At 39.9% G+C, this 15,401-nt stretch overlaps 1 protein-coding gene across 1 annotated transcript in view; it reads right to left on the bottom strand.

The window, feature by feature from the left end:
• Nucleotides 1–287: 287 nt before the first annotated feature.
• The window catches only part of ATP10B (ATPase phospholipid transporting 10B (putative)), a 65,133-nt gene continuing 50,019 nt past the window's right edge, over nucleotides 288–15,401 (bottom strand). Inside the window, exons 16-24 of the mRNA XM_050905602.1 lie at nucleotides 14,266–14,450; nucleotides 10,596–10,908; nucleotides 9,318–9,394; nucleotides 8,660–8,785; nucleotides 7,098–7,298; nucleotides 5,195–5,275; nucleotides 4,981–5,085; nucleotides 4,343–4,530; nucleotides 288–795 (exon numbers count right to left, since the gene is read on the bottom strand). Of these exons, the coding sequence (XP_050761559.1) occupies nucleotides 288–795; nucleotides 4,343–4,530; nucleotides 4,981–5,085; nucleotides 5,195–5,275; nucleotides 7,098–7,298; nucleotides 8,660–8,785; nucleotides 9,318–9,394; nucleotides 10,596–10,908; nucleotides 14,266–14,450 (1,784 nt within the window). The remainder of the gene's footprint in view (nucleotides 796–4,342; nucleotides 4,531–4,980; nucleotides 5,086–5,194; nucleotides 5,276–7,097; nucleotides 7,299–8,659; nucleotides 8,786–9,317; nucleotides 9,395–10,595; nucleotides 10,909–14,265; nucleotides 14,451–15,401) is intronic.

Raw genomic sequence — 15,401 nt, 5'->3', positions numbered from 1 at the left:
TATTCCTTGATGAAAGAAAGTAATTGTACATTTCTCAGCAACTGTGTGATGCTCATGTAACATTCCTCTAATGAGACAAAACCAGGAAGATCAAGAAATCGTGTAATGACAAACCCAAACTATAGGAACACTTAGGAAATGTTGCATATTAGAGGTGTTATTGCACTACTCCACACACCCCTCTCTCCTTTTGTAGTGAGCATAATGGTTAAGTATAAATAGACTTTTTATTTTCCCTATGGTATCCTTCTCCACATGGGCTGTGGATCCCATTTCTGAATGTTTCTTCAGAGTGTCACTGCACTCACAGATCGCCGATGGCTTCCATGGTTAAAATTGTTAGCATTATCTTTAGTCAGTTTGCCACCGACCTGTCCAGGATTTGTTACCCTGCTGGGTACAAGGGGGTAATGGCCAGAGAAAGGTCCTGCTGAAGAGTCTGTGGCAGTAGATTCTTCCTCTGCCCACCTATTAAAGAAATAGTAGCCTTCTTCAGGTGTCCATTTCCTGAAAGGATTCACTTCAGAGGCGGAAAGTCCCTGGCTTTCTGTGTCCCCATGAGACACAGCTGTTGCTGCTGGATGTAAAAATGGTGACACACATAAGTGGCTGATGTTTTGGTCAAGGTCATCATTAGATGCAGGTGATGCTACAGGTGCACTAGAAGTAGTTTGTTTTCTTGATCTCAATTTCTGGATTTCAAGATCCTGTTGCCCTTTAGGAAGTTTATCTAGTTGCTGTGCTTTCAGAATCAGAGATGTTCCAAAGGTTCCTTGTAGAGCAAAAATAAAGAACCTGATGAAAGAAGAAGAGAACAGATTGTTTTACCAGTGGGTTCCTTCCATAATCTGCATCACATAACACAAATCCAGTTGCTAATTTTCCATTGCTCTACAGGCATCTGGTAGACACCTTATACCTGGTAGATGAAAGTTGACTCCTGGATCTTAATGCAACATGTAACCATACGCTTATCTTGACCTGTATAGAGTCAACTACCTGTATATAAATACTAAATAAATGGTAGTAGAACCACTTGATTGCTGAACAGTGCAAGAAAGATACATAGAAGCTCACCAAGAGATGCAGTATTTGAGGAGACTGAGATTATATTTATACTGCTAAAACAGGATAAAGAAGGGATCTTAATTTGGTAGATAACATAAAACCAGAAATTTAAAAACCTCAGCTTGTGGATTTGCTCAGGAAACAGTAAAAAACCCTGTGTCCTACCTGCCCTTTGCAGGACAGAGAACTTACATAATTATATATTGTGTGCAGTGAAAGGGACACATTCTCTCTCCGTGTGTCCTGGTTTCAGCTGGGATAGAGTTAATTTTCTTCTTAGTAGCTGGTACAGTGCTGTGTTTTGGATTGAGTGTGAGAATACCGTTGATAACACACTGATGTTTTAGCTGTTGCTAAGTAGCGCTTATCCTAAGTTAAGGAATTTTTCAGTTTCCCATGCTCTGCTAGCAAGCAGGTGTGCAAGAAGCTGGGAGGGAGCAGAGCCGGGCAGCTGACCCGAACTAGCCAAAGGGTATTCCATACCATAGAACGTCATGCTCAGTATATAAACTGGGGGGAGTTGGCTGGGAGGCGCAGATCTCTGCTGGGGCATCGGTCAGCGGGTGGTGAGCAATTCCTTTTCATCATCATCATCATTATTATTTTATTATTATTACTTAGTATTATATTTTATTTTAGTTATTAAACTGTTCTTATCTTGACCCACGAGTTTTACTTTTTCTTCTGATCCGCCTCCCCATCCCACTGGGACGGGGGAGGCGTGAGCGGCTGCGTTGTGCTTAGCTGCTCGCTGGCGTTAAACCACGACACTGCGTCATGTCAGTTTTGTCTGAAAACCAAAGTCTCTTTCAATGCATCTTTCTGATAGGATTTGACCTTTACACAGATGGCCTCAATATGCATTTAAAAAAAAACATGGGGACTCTCTGAAATTGCATTAAGAAAGCTGCCGTCTTCACATCCTGCTGCTAAATGTATGCATAAATAAGTATAACAAGATTAAAAAGCCCAACAGGCTAGACTAAGTACAGAAAGAGCCTTTAAGACAATGGATTTCTCAGGCCTATCTGCACAAGTAGGAGTGGATAAACACATATTTGCTGTGCCTGTGCTCAGGCTGGTCAGTCCCATAGATCTCAGGTCTGGGAACTGTGCAGTTGCTAATTACGGTTGGGCAGCTAAGAGCACAGCTACAGAGATCCCAGGTCCATCTGTGTAGATCTGGTGTGGATCGTATTGTCCTCTGTCTTTCCCGTCAACTTGTCCTCTGTATCTTCTGTGCAAGTTGCAGGTGGACCAGACAGGAGGAGAGAGAAGGGGAGAACTGTGTCTTCCATCCTGTGAACTGCTTTCACTTGCTCCTGCCCTTCCCACAGCCCTGCAGGGTGCAAGACCTGTTGGGCCTCTGCAGGGCTTCCTGGCAGACCGCAGTCTGTCTTCCACAGCTGGATAAATATATATGGTTCATATGTTGAAATCTTCCAAGAGACACAGTGCCTTCCCTTGCCAATGAATGAACATGAAATTCAGATCCCTTTCTTCTTCTCAGACTCGAGGGTTTTAGTACCTAATACTGTGCAGTTTGTGTCCCAAAACAAAGTTCAGAGGCAGTTTTGAGATGCAGATGCACAGAGGATGCACTGCAAAGTACTGCCAGACAGTGCTCCAGGAAAAGCCTGCACGAAAGCAGGGCACAGGCAAGCCCCCCCGAGTGCCTGCAGTGTCTCAGAAATGTCAGCTGGCACAGAAGGCAGTAGCAAAAGGAAGAACCAAGGAGAGCAAGGATTTTAACAAAACCTCTTAGAAAGAAACCAGAATCTCAAGGCTCCAACTGGTTTCTGAAGGAGATAGGGAGCAGGCAGCGTGGTGAGATGAACCAACCCAAACTTAAAATTAAGTGCATTTTAACAAAGGGTGGTTTCACCACTGCGGTGATATGCTGACACAGCTAAGTTGTAGCAGAAACTGGGGGCTGGATATTCTATGAACTGAGGACTCTGCAGAAAATAATCTGGGGTACCTACATGAAGGAACAGCAGTTCTCCAACTTTGAAGATATCAAGATAGAAATCTTTAAGCTCAGTATCCTGCTGAGCAGCAACGATCTTAACCTTGCTGAATTCCCAAGATGGAGATACGAGTTCTCTAACCATGTGTTTGATGCAGCTCCCAGTAGAAAGCTCAGGGTCAAAAATGACACTGTGAATGAGGGCTGATAGGAAACCAAAAATCACACAGGAGCAAAACAGACTGGAAAAGGATGCCCTGCCTAGAAGACATGAGACCTTACTGAACTATGTGTTATTTATCCTGACCTGAAGTTGTATAATGTAACATGAAATCACAAGAGTATCTCAACTCAAATGGGGAAATAATAATAATAATTTGAAGAAAAATACTATCTGGTCTTGAAAGGTTCCTTTTTAGACAAAGTTAAGGCCTAGATTCTAATGCCTTAAAGCACTTAAAAAATCAGATACTAAAAATATTTTCCTGATTCTTGCAATACCGGTGTGCTGCACTACTTCATGACAATTAGGATGAGGAGACTAGCAAGATAGCCAAACAAACCCATTTCTTTCATTGTCCAAGCACAAATAAAGATTTTAAATAAGTGGTGCAACTCAGACAAAGCATATCTGCTTAAAGAATGACTAAGGTATTAAGCACCAAAAGTAATAAGGTTACCATATACATATATGGGAACAGAATCATGTTTTTCAAACCAGTTTTTTTCAGCAACCTATCAAAATAATTATCCCTCTCCAAATATTATTCAGCCTCAGTTAAAGCTATCTTTAACATACCTGATTTGTCGCACAGAGTAAAACTAAAGTTCTGGATGCAGAAAATTATTTCATATAGAAACATGTTCTTAAATTTGGCTTAGTAATGCACTGTAATGTACTTAAGAAACAGAATACATTTTGTAACTCTCAAAGCATATAGGAATATTTCAAAAACTTGCTTTCTAGTCTTGGTCAGCTCAACAACATTGTGTTTACGATAATGAACAATTATGTAGCAGATTTGTACTGGTAAACTTTGAAGCACCCCAGAAAGAAAGGTTTTCGTGATGGGAAAACAAAAGCAGTAGATATATAGTGACTTATCTAGGGTTATAGAATAAATTAATGGTTCATGAACTGGAAAGTTGAACCCAGGCATCTGACTTCCACACTAATCACTTATCCCTGTGCAACACGTGTGCCTGACATATCACATATCTATACACATTGTTATTGTTATTTCACTCAAATGCCTACAAATCCACAAAATGAAAATTGAGAGGAAAACAGTGCATCATTCAAACCTTGGCAAGAGTGCGATGACTGGGGTAATAAGACACAGTAAATAGAAGGTGGGGTCTGAAAGCTGTTTCTCCATAATCCAGTAGGGGTTGGTGGGAGGGTTGCAGAGCACGCAGGCGGCGTTGTAGATCAGAGAGAAGGTGAGGTAAAACACCACGCTGCCCATCATCGTTACCAGGTGGAACAGGGTCTGTAAGCAGAATTGCACGGAGTGACAGTGATGCCTGTGAGACCCTGGCTCTGGGTGGATACAAAGACAGATTGGAAAGAACGTATCCAATAGTCCATGCTACTGAAAAGTGCAGTAGGAGAAATACCTGGAAATTAACTTACAAAACAACAGTGACAGTGAATACAGTTCTTTAAGAAACACATCCTCATATGTTGAAGTATGTAAAAATTGCGTACTGTCCTGTCCAAAGGCACAGTAGAAGCAAATTCTGTCGCTGTGCACATGAAGGTATTATCCTGCGGCTAATAATAAATTCTGGCACATTGTGAAATCTCAGTGCATCTGTTACTTACTTTTTGTGACCCAGAATTCAGGTAAATGACTCTGAAAGACAATGCCATATCTACATAGTATGCTATGTTCACAAAAGAAAAATTATCACGTGAACAGGACAGGTCAACCACATACCCATGTTTTCATTTCTAGAGCCTGGTGCAAGAGAATGGTCAGGAGGGAGATGGTATTGATGGGGTTTCCAAAGGAAAATACATCTATGTCAGAGTCCTCGTACGTCTAGAAAACAGGCAGATAGACTGTGATGAACCTTGACTATTCAGAAGTGAATTTTTCTATTTTTTAAGGAGGACAGGATAATGAGAATATTAATGACCCCGGTACTTACCAAATAGGGGACAAAGAAGCAAATGAGGCTCTGATAGAAGGCATCCAACATTGTAATAATAAAAGTTGACAGCTTGTATATCTGCAGGAGTTTATAGATAACAGTCATTATGATGGGACACACATCTCTAGTCTGTCCTGCAGACATAATTGCTGTCTGTTTTTCTTCCATTCAGACTACTGACTATAGCTAACTGGTCTCCCTTCATGAGTAAATGCCTCCTGAGCAGCTGATTTGGACCAAAGGCTTATCTCTGAACAGGCATTTTCTCTGAGTTAACTAAAGACAGACCTTAGGAAGATTAGCCAGTCACCTAAGGGTCTTAAAAGCTGCATGTCATGAATGCCCCATCCCTCCCCAAAGGACTTCATTCCTTAAATTCTTTTTCAAACAAAGCTCTTCCTAGAGCTATACAATTGGTCAAAAATCCTTTCTGTTAAGGTTCCTTCCATTGAAACATCTATTTTGTGCCATTTTAATCTGACTACTTGTCATATTTAAACTTATCTAGTGACCTGTGGCCACAGCTCCTGTGGAGTGGGATGCATTACTGGAGTGACAGAAGGCTGGGCTCCTGTTGTTTCAATGCAGACAAAATGCCAAAGCAACAACAATGACCTCTTCAAAATGGTAAAGAACATATATTTCGCATATATGTGAGGTCCAAGAGCTCCAAAGAAAAGGGATGGAAAGTCCTGCAGAGAATCGTCAAATTCTGCACTCCCTTGCCTAGGTTTTTCAAAACATCATTAAACACGATGTGAACCACCAGTGTTCATCAGTGTTAAAAATCGTAGTCCAGGATAATGAAAGTAGGTATTAGGAAAAAAAGAAGGACAGAGAATAATTCCTAAGTACCCTGCAATTTTGTGATTTAAAACTAAGACCACTTCAAATTTTGCTCATTAATATTTTCATAATTCCTATTAAAAAAGTAAGACAATTTGGGAATAAGTGCTACTGTACTGTATGTATATGCAAAACCTGGTATGTATGTCTGTATATGTGTGCTCCTGGCAAACATCCCGAGATCAGACCGGTTCTCTAAACCTGACAAGCAAACTGAGGTAAAAACATAACATATTTCATGCATATTTTCTGAGGGTTACCAATACTGACTATTGAAAGTAAAAGAAGTAAATAAATGAAACAGTTCATGCCTGGAACGGCCTAGACACCAAACTGTGACAAAATCCTTTATGTATTAACAGGTGTATTTCTGAACCTGACAGTAGGGAAAAAAAAAAAAAAAAGAAGAGTTGTTTATTGATTTAAGTGTTTACATTTTCTTGTCACTTTTTGCTGTAATCTTTTTAACAAGCTTTTCTTCTTCAGTAGGTCGAGACTGTTCGAAGCACCAAATCTGAGCAGAGTTTAATCAGGGACCAGCTAAACTATTTTACCCTCATTTGTTACATATCTCATCCTGTTTTATTTATTTCTCCCTATGCATTCACTGAGAAATTTTCTATATATATGGTGTGTACATATATACATACACACACGCATATTTGCTCCATCATCTCTTCTTCAGATCAGGAACATCAAACACAGGGCTGATTCACTAGCACATGACTTTACTTCTTATAATGCAGCATGCTGGTACCAAACTGGATTGCTCCACATATTTAATGGCAGAATAAACCTTCCCATTTACATCTTCCAACTATGACCAAGCACCCGGCCTCACTTCCAGGAAGCAACTTCAATTGTATGTTCCTTACCAGTTCTTCTGACAGCTACAATTATTCTTTCTTTCAGTGGACATCAGTAAACTAGAAACCATAAATGGATCATTTGGTTCCAAGTAAGTCTAAACTCTTCTCTTCCTTCCCTCCTCACAAAACCAAAAAACCTGCGGTCCTTTGGCTTATCAAGCAGTATTTCAGCAATCAAGACATACCTCTGAATTTTGTCCATTCTTGTACAACTCGGGCAAACCTAGAAGTGTTTCTGCAGAAACATCTCTATCCAGGACTCCAAAGAGAAGAGGGGGCATCGAGGTGAAGAAGAGATTGAAAAAAATCATCTGCCAATAATCTATCATTGTGCTGCCTGAGAACCCACAGAAGAACTGGTACCAGAAGAGCAGGTTGACGTAGCTCTGTGGAGAAGCAAATACAAACACAACATCCTGTTACAAGCTGAACTGTGGCTCCCCACATGCGCAGAAGCACATCCTTCACGCTGATGTGATTTCATTTCTCTTTGGGTTGTGGGAGTCGTGAAGCTGCACCTTTCCTGTGGCCTCTCCTTTACGTCCTCTTCCTTTCCCCATGCTGTTCCCTACTAGTAGAGCTGATCTGGACCCTTTAGTTTGCAATGCATAGATGGTCTATGTCTCTCATAGTTCCACCTACGAGGTTTATGTAGCACATTGGTTATTAACAGAGTCTCCCAAGAATACATTATTTTGGTTAAAGGTACTGTCAGTAGACAGCTCTGCAGTTTATTCCATAAAGCAGTATATCTTAAGGGTCTACTTCACACCGATCCACTGTGATACAGCTTTTAAAAAGCCATTAGGTTTCTTTAAGAAAATATCAGAGAATAATTAAGTAAACTGTTCACAGCTCTGAGCACCAGATTTTAAAATCCTTTTACAAACTGGTTGTCCGTGGGGAATCAAAGGCCTCCTGCTCCCTAATGGTACTGGGGAGATAATAGAACAACAGCATCCCAGTCTGGAGAGCTATTTTGCATTGCAAATAAATATCCTTTGAACTCTAAAAGGATGTCCAATCAAGAAAAAAAAGTTTCTATTTCCACTACAAATTTTAACAGTGACAAGAAGTAATCCTTATTCAAAATTATTAAAAAAACCCAACAGATACTTTGAATTCTGAGTAAATAGTCTTTCATGCTCAGAGTGTATTTCATGTCAAATGGGCTTGTTTGCACAGTCTTGTAGAAACTGTATTACTATCAGGTTTTTCCACTTTACATTATTCTTCAATGCAGACCTCATTTGCATATACATTAAATTTTTAATAAAAATGCCAGATATGACTGCATCATTATTTGCAAGTGGTTCCTATCAAATTAAATGCAAAAATTCAGAGGTTTCACAGGCAACCAATTCTTAGTGCAGAGTCATCTTCTATATTCTAGCACTAATAATCTGCTCTTCCTTATGCAAATTTTATTTTGAGGCTCATGAGTATTATTAATAAAGTTTCTTGAACTACCATATAAAAGTTACTAAGCCTTGAGTCCTTTTTCCCTCTGGAATAATGCTATTTTAAAATATATTTAGAACCCATATTTTCCTCAGTGCTTTATGCAGCACATGACTAAGAAGGAGGTAGCATACTATAAACTTGCAAAGTGAAGAAACAGAAACTGTAGCTTCATAAAAAGTAAGAGAGGATAACCTGCAAAAAACAAAAACAAAACAAAAAAAATCCCTGGCCCTGGACTTAACCCTTGCTAGGATGAAAAATTCCAGAATTTTAATAAACTTACCACATTTTTGTAGAAAAAATAAATCACCATCTTTGCCAGGCGAGCGTAACACCAATGTCCGTGGACAAGAAGCAGTTTTTTGAGATGCTTAAAGCGGGATATTGCAAAGTCACTAGCCATCACAGCCTTTGGTAAAAAGAATAGAAGTTATTTTACAATATATCTTTTTCCCCACTCAACGTGATGAAATTTGAACATGGACATTGAAATGATTTCCTCTTATTGAATACTGTAGAAAAAAAAACCCTTGAGAAAATATTGGAACTTTCTCTGCAGAACTCTCCATCTTAGGAGAATGAGGAAGGGGGATATGTGGGAAAGAATTTGGGGCAAAAAACACTTGAAAGAGAATCAACAAAACCTGGAAATGTTATAGCAGAGATGATTCAGAAACCAGATGCTAACCTAACACTGGACAGGCATCTGTTAATTTTCCAGGCTTATGAGCAAACACGCATTTGTCCATGCATGCTAATTGTTGGCTCAAAACCCTCTTTTTTGGCTGGACCCACAATTACGAACTGCATATTAATTTACGACAGTAATGATGCCAACTTGCATTTTTAAGATGACACTCGCGTATAGGGCTGCTGTGAACCTTATTAGGCAGCAAGAGACCACATGACAAAAGAGGAAAGGAAATGAATTGAAGGGATACCTGCATGCCTTCTTGGCCAGATATTCCAATTCCAACATCAGCTGCTTGAATCATACTTACATCATTTGCACCATCACCTAGAATGGGAAGACAAGAGGGAACAATAAAGTTGCAAGAAAGGGTGCTTAATACAAAATGCCTATATCAGATCAAGAAAAAAGCCCTAGCTATGCTGATAAACAAAGGCTATTCTGTACTACCATGCATCTTAATTAGAGTAACTGATACTCAGCACCAAGCAATCATGACCTCTAGGCTCTGATCTTGGTTGGAACATCCTCCTTCCCAGGAGACCTGGATCCACCAGAGCTAAGCCCGACATTGGGACCAGCTGGACGGTGGCATGGACACCCCCACACCATCTACATCTGCATTGTTTTGTATGTTTCTGCTTGGTGAACTCCATATGCTCAGCAACATGCTTTGCAGCACCCTACTTCACTGAATTCTCCAAATTATATGATAAATTTGATTGCAGTTGACAATGTAACAAGCCAGTTTCAGGAGTTATTCTGCTCATTTCAATTTGCAGCAATATGTTAAATACATAACCAAATTTCCATGGAAAGAACAGCCATGGTTGTTGCCTGCAATGTGGAGATTGTGAATTAGGTTAGCTGGTAAAGCAAAATAAATGAAGTGGAAGGCTGAAAGCTTGTATTTTGAACTCTAAGGCAAAGCAAGATATTTTAAAATACATCAGACTCTTCCTTTTCTGTTTGGTCCACAGAGGTGTATTTTTTAGTTTTAAGTCATAAAAATCAATTCTGCAAGGATTTTAGTGGGATAACTTGCCAAAAGTGGAGCAGGAAGCTCAAAGCATTTCACATTATTTGGAGGTAAAAAGCAAATGAGTCAGTGCTTAATACGACTCTGGGGATAACTCTGTTTTCACCAGTTGGGAAAATCTGACAGGAAAAGGGCTTTATGAAAAGACAAAACAGTGACTACTATTGACTGCTTTCCATGCCCAAAGCGAGGGCATTCTGGAGGGAATGTGTACATATGTTTGTACTGGTGCGCATGAAAGGGACTGCGTGAGATTCTGAATTTGGAGTGCCTTCATCATATTTAAATGGGGGTCAGATTTGCTCAGTGAAAGCTGAAGAAGGACTTTCATATGGTTTTTGATCAGGCAAGACTATTCAATGCTATTTTCCCACTGTATCTATCTGAGGCACAAGAAATAGCTTATGCAATATATTCCACACATTTCCATAACTCATAAAGAAAGAACCTGCTTCCCCCTTTCTCCTGTGAGATTCAGAACGAAGGTACCTATCGACAGGGTCATCACTTTAAGCTGCCTCTGGACGAGCTTGACCACCATGCTCTTCTGAAGAGGAGTGGAACGGCAGCACAGCACCGAGCGGCAGTGCTTTGTCAGCGCCAGGAACTTCTCCTCCAGGCCCCCCTGGAAGATGACGTTCAGCGTCCGTCCGTCAATCACCAGTCCGAACTCGGGACTGGGGGCCTCAGAGGCTGAGAAAGATGTTGGGATAATGCCAAGAAATTTCCTTCGTGGTTTTTCAACCTCATAATTCTTCCTCACCTCTTCCAAGGTTAAATTCAAGAGAGATTCACAAGTTTCCTGTGAGAAAACAGAAGTGGTTCTAGAAACAGTTATCTCCATCTCCCTTTACAGCACAGCACCTTACAAAGTATGTTTGTATAATCATGCCAGTGGGTTTAAGCCTATCAGATAAACATTAGGGAAAACTGACTGAGAAACTCACTGATTCATCAGATCGGAGATTATTTCAATGACATCGTCAAATCCTTCAGTGAAAACACTGCACATCCTATCAGCTAGTTATCTGTAGTAAGGAATTATTTTAAAAGAAATAAAGAAGAAAAAAAATAAAGAATTAAAAGAAATTAAAAGAAATTAAAAGAAAATAAAATAATCTTCACATCAGGAGGACATATTTGTATTTGCAAATTTAAAAAAAATTCCTTTTTTTCCAAAGGAGATTTAAAAAAATCTAGTTCTGATATGAATGATGTGAGATATTACAGCATTTGCTTCCCTCAGAAATAAACCGCGGAAGAGAAACAAGAGGTTCAGATTTTCAAAATTATCCAGTAACTTTGACAGTTTGACCTTTTCTAGGTCACAAATCAGGTGTGTGTCACAATTAGGGACAGAAATAAAGCTTCATATTACCGAGCACTGTGCCTCAAACACAAACTAAGTCTTTCCCTCTTAGCAAATCTGCCTCATTTTGGACCGGAGTCCCCTTTTACATGCAAAGAACCGGAATTGACTTAGTATCAAATACAAACAGATTTAAGGGGAACACTTCTACCTCTCCCATATAGATCTCCTAAATTGGCACACCACTATCAGAGAAAACACAGAATGATCTAAAAGTTATTTTGCTGCCTGTTAGTACTAAAAGTCCTCTTTCTGTGGCACGGCACTGAATACCTGAGGAGCTAATCACTCCCTTTTCTACCTTTTCTGTCAGCTTTATTGAGTGATGATTCAGTTCTAAAATGTTATTTTCACTTTATGTTGCATAAGGTACATGTGTAGGATGTTTGCAAGATTTAAATTACACTTAAGTAGGAGGTTCTGGAATCAAATGTACCTCTGACATCTAATAAAAAACTGCATCTAGCTTGCACACTTAAAACCTCTAAAAAATGTCAAAGAAGCAGCATCATCTTTCTGTGAACAAAACAAAAATTGTAGTGGTTTGCCTTGGCTTGCCTTTTTAAATGAATCCCCCAAACTACCTGCTTGTGTTGCTTCTTCCTGGAAGATATTTAATTTTCAGTGTTTGAATAAGCTGCTGGGCTCAGGGGGTAAAGAAAGTGCCTTCCCACTGAAGCCAGTTCAAGGGTAAACTTTGGCAAAATTAATGGGTTAAACGCTTTGTATGTATTATTTGTTTTCCCTTGCTGCTGCCATTGGGAGACTCTCAGAACCAGTGTCCTTGGCTTCATATGGAAAGGGAGGGAACTAAATCTTATTGTGGAGCAACTCCAGTGTCCACCGAACCACACGTATTTGCACAAGCACCCATATGCGCACAGCTTGCAGCTGAGCCTGGATCGAGGGCCATATAGAGTGCTACGGGTAAGTGCACGCGCCTGTGTTTCCTGGAGCCAGCATGGTCCTGCCTGCAGCATCACTTCTCTGACAGGAACCATCTTCTAATTTCCATCCTAAATATATTCATTCTGCTTTCCGTTAAAGCAGATATGCATGTCAAATGAAATTACACATTGAAGCAAGGAATGTATTCCGTGCCAAATTCCATATCATCTTTGTGTGTTTCCTATTTCCATGACATTAAAAGAGAGAGACATTTGCATAGGATTTTATTCTTGTTTGGAGAGCTACTAACTGCAGACAACAGCAGTTAGAAAGTAGGCCATCTAACTGCTCTGTACAATTGCCTATCACAAGAAAAACAGTCAGTATTTTAACTATATTTAATTAATCCTCACAATAGCTTCATAGAGAAAGGCAAGCTTGTATCAGTAACCCTCCTTTGGTGGGGAGAAAAACTGAGGCAACTGAGACCAGTGACTTGCCTAGTTGCAGGAGGAAGCCCTGCCTTCCCTCTTCAACCTCCTGTCTACCCACGGAAAGGCTCGTCTCACGGTAACTCCTGTTACTGCTGAGCATGGGCCGCAAGTGTACGGCGCAGAAAAAGGACAGAGCAGCACACCGGGAAAAGCGCAGCGGCTGCTGCCTGGGCACCTCGGGGGCATCCAGGGCTGTACGGGAAGTAAGAGGTCACTAGCAAGAAAATAAAACAGGGCATCACAGCTGGTATTTTGGACCCTGCTTTTAGGCTTTAGAAATGATCAGGGCTGACCTCTCCTTAGCAAATAGGTCTGGTTTAACCATAATGCCTGATCGCGCTCTCCCCTAAATCCGTCTCACAAAGCCATCTGTCCCGCCAGGATGCCCAGGAGGCTGAGATGCTAGGCTGCGCACAGTGGTGGCCATTCTGCTTTCCGAAAGCAAGGCATGCTTTTCCTGGTACCCTACATATGTTGCTTCACAACCTGCGAAAGCCAAGGTTGCTTTTCTAAAGCCTTTTGCTTTCACCATCCTTAATGGCATTTACCCTCTTCGAAAGTTAGGACTCTCTTTTCTCTCTTCCATTCAGACGGTTTCAGGAATAGCCATAGACTGCACCACAGATTGTTCACTGTATTTTAGTGAGTCACAGGAGCTGACAGACGCGCCCTTGAAGTGATTATCCTCATTTTGGAGTATGTTTGCTTTGCCTACTGCCTGACCTTCTTATTGCCCATGGAAATTCAGGGAATATCTGTGCACATCAACAACTACGTGCGCCACCATGGAATGTCATGAAAGTGACTGTGTTTTTAACTGGCCCACAAGAATTATATTTAGGTTTCCAAGAAGGTGAAATGCTGCTTACACAAAAAGATACTGGATTAAATTGTTCACTAACAAATTTCTGATTAAGCCTAATCCTATTAGGGAACATGCAACTAGAAAGTTCTGAATTTAATTAAATCTACACCTGAATACTTTTTCCAGACTGACTCATACGGTACTTTCCAAATGTCTTCCTACAGATATCACCTAGGGTTAAAATACCATTGTAACTGAAATTTCTATTGCAAGATGAAAAGCCAGATATCAATATTATTAAGGAATCAGGCACTTAAACTGCATATTACCTTCTTTCTAAAGCTCACTATTCAGGTACATTTTTTAAAGAATATTTTCATTTGGAAAAATCATTGTATTTTAATTGAATAAAACCCCACATAACTGTCTTGTGTTTCAATTCATCCTGTTATATGTGGTCTAAAGAGTTTCTGGCCTAATGCTGCTATGTGGGTTTTTGGTTGGTTGTTTTGTGTTGAATGCACCCTAAAGAAAAATAGTGCCAAGCTGCAAGACACAAAGGAAGGGAAAGATAGCAAATTCTGTGCGTCTCTCCGTACTTACCTTATTTTCAGTGTTAATGGTGAAGACAGTGTCTCTCTGGTTCAGGAGTTTACAGGAATATGCAATGTTAACTGCTGTTTCCTGTTTGTCTCCTGTCAAAACCCAGATTTGTATCCCAGCTTCTCGAAGAGCCTCAATAGTGTCGGGCACTCCATCTTGCAGCCGATCTTCAATTCCTGTTGCTCCTGGGCAAACAGAAAAAGTAGTAGTGAACTAGTTTTCTTTCATTTGGAAATCATGTTGCTATTTTCTTTTTTAATAAAAGGTCTTTGACTTCCAGTCGTGATCCTGAACTTATCAAGAGCTGACCCAAGGTATTGTCCAGCAAATAAACACACAGGCACAAGATCTGCATTTGGATTAAGATCTGAATGTGTCAGCAATCAAGTTCTGGCTCTTCATTTTACTCGTTGCTAGAATAATGCATTTCATTTCTTCTTAATAAACCAAAATGACAATGTACTGGCAGAGGAATTACACCATATGCATTTTTAAAGTACTGCATTAAGTCCCATCAAAGCAACCAGAGAAGATGAACTTTGACTATTTAAATGAATGCTATCCCTATTGTCAAGTTAGATGCTTCACTCGTCAAAGGGAGAAGAAACGGTACAGTAAGTTTTCTTTTTGAAAATGCGCAAACTTAGAAGCAGATGCCAACACTCATCCTGACCATAAATCACCATCTGAATGTTACAATACTCCTCTTCTTATCTCTTCCACTAGAGGTCAGTTTGAAGATGCTGTAACTGTGATACATTAAAGATAGATTTAAGCTAAAAGAACGCTTTTTGTGAAATAAAGTATTAAAGCACACAGAGCCTTAAGAGTTGGCAAAGGTAACAGATTCTGACAAGATCTACATTACCTCTTATGCGATTCTGCTTATGGCATTTACTGTTATTACTCTAATTTTTTAAATCACTGCAGAGATTATGAGAAGCCATAATGCTAATAGCTTGCAATCACAGAAATTCAGGATAACAAAATATGGACACAGATTGTATTCACAGAAAGATGAGACTGAGACAACTACAAAAATCAAAGTCCTAAAGAACAAAATATTTGGAAACAAAATAGAAAACAAAGCACTGAAGTGGTCCATAATTTAACAGAATAGTGTTGTTAGATACAAC

This window comes from Gymnogyps californianus, chromosome 14, assembly GCF_018139145.2.
Source record: "Gymnogyps californianus isolate 813 chromosome 14, ASM1813914v2, whole genome shotgun sequence".
NCBI lineage: Eukaryota > Metazoa > Chordata > Aves > Accipitriformes > Cathartidae > Gymnogyps > Gymnogyps californianus.
The sequence above is the reverse complement of the archived record's forward strand: the minus strand, read 5'-3'. Positions and strand labels throughout refer to the sequence as shown.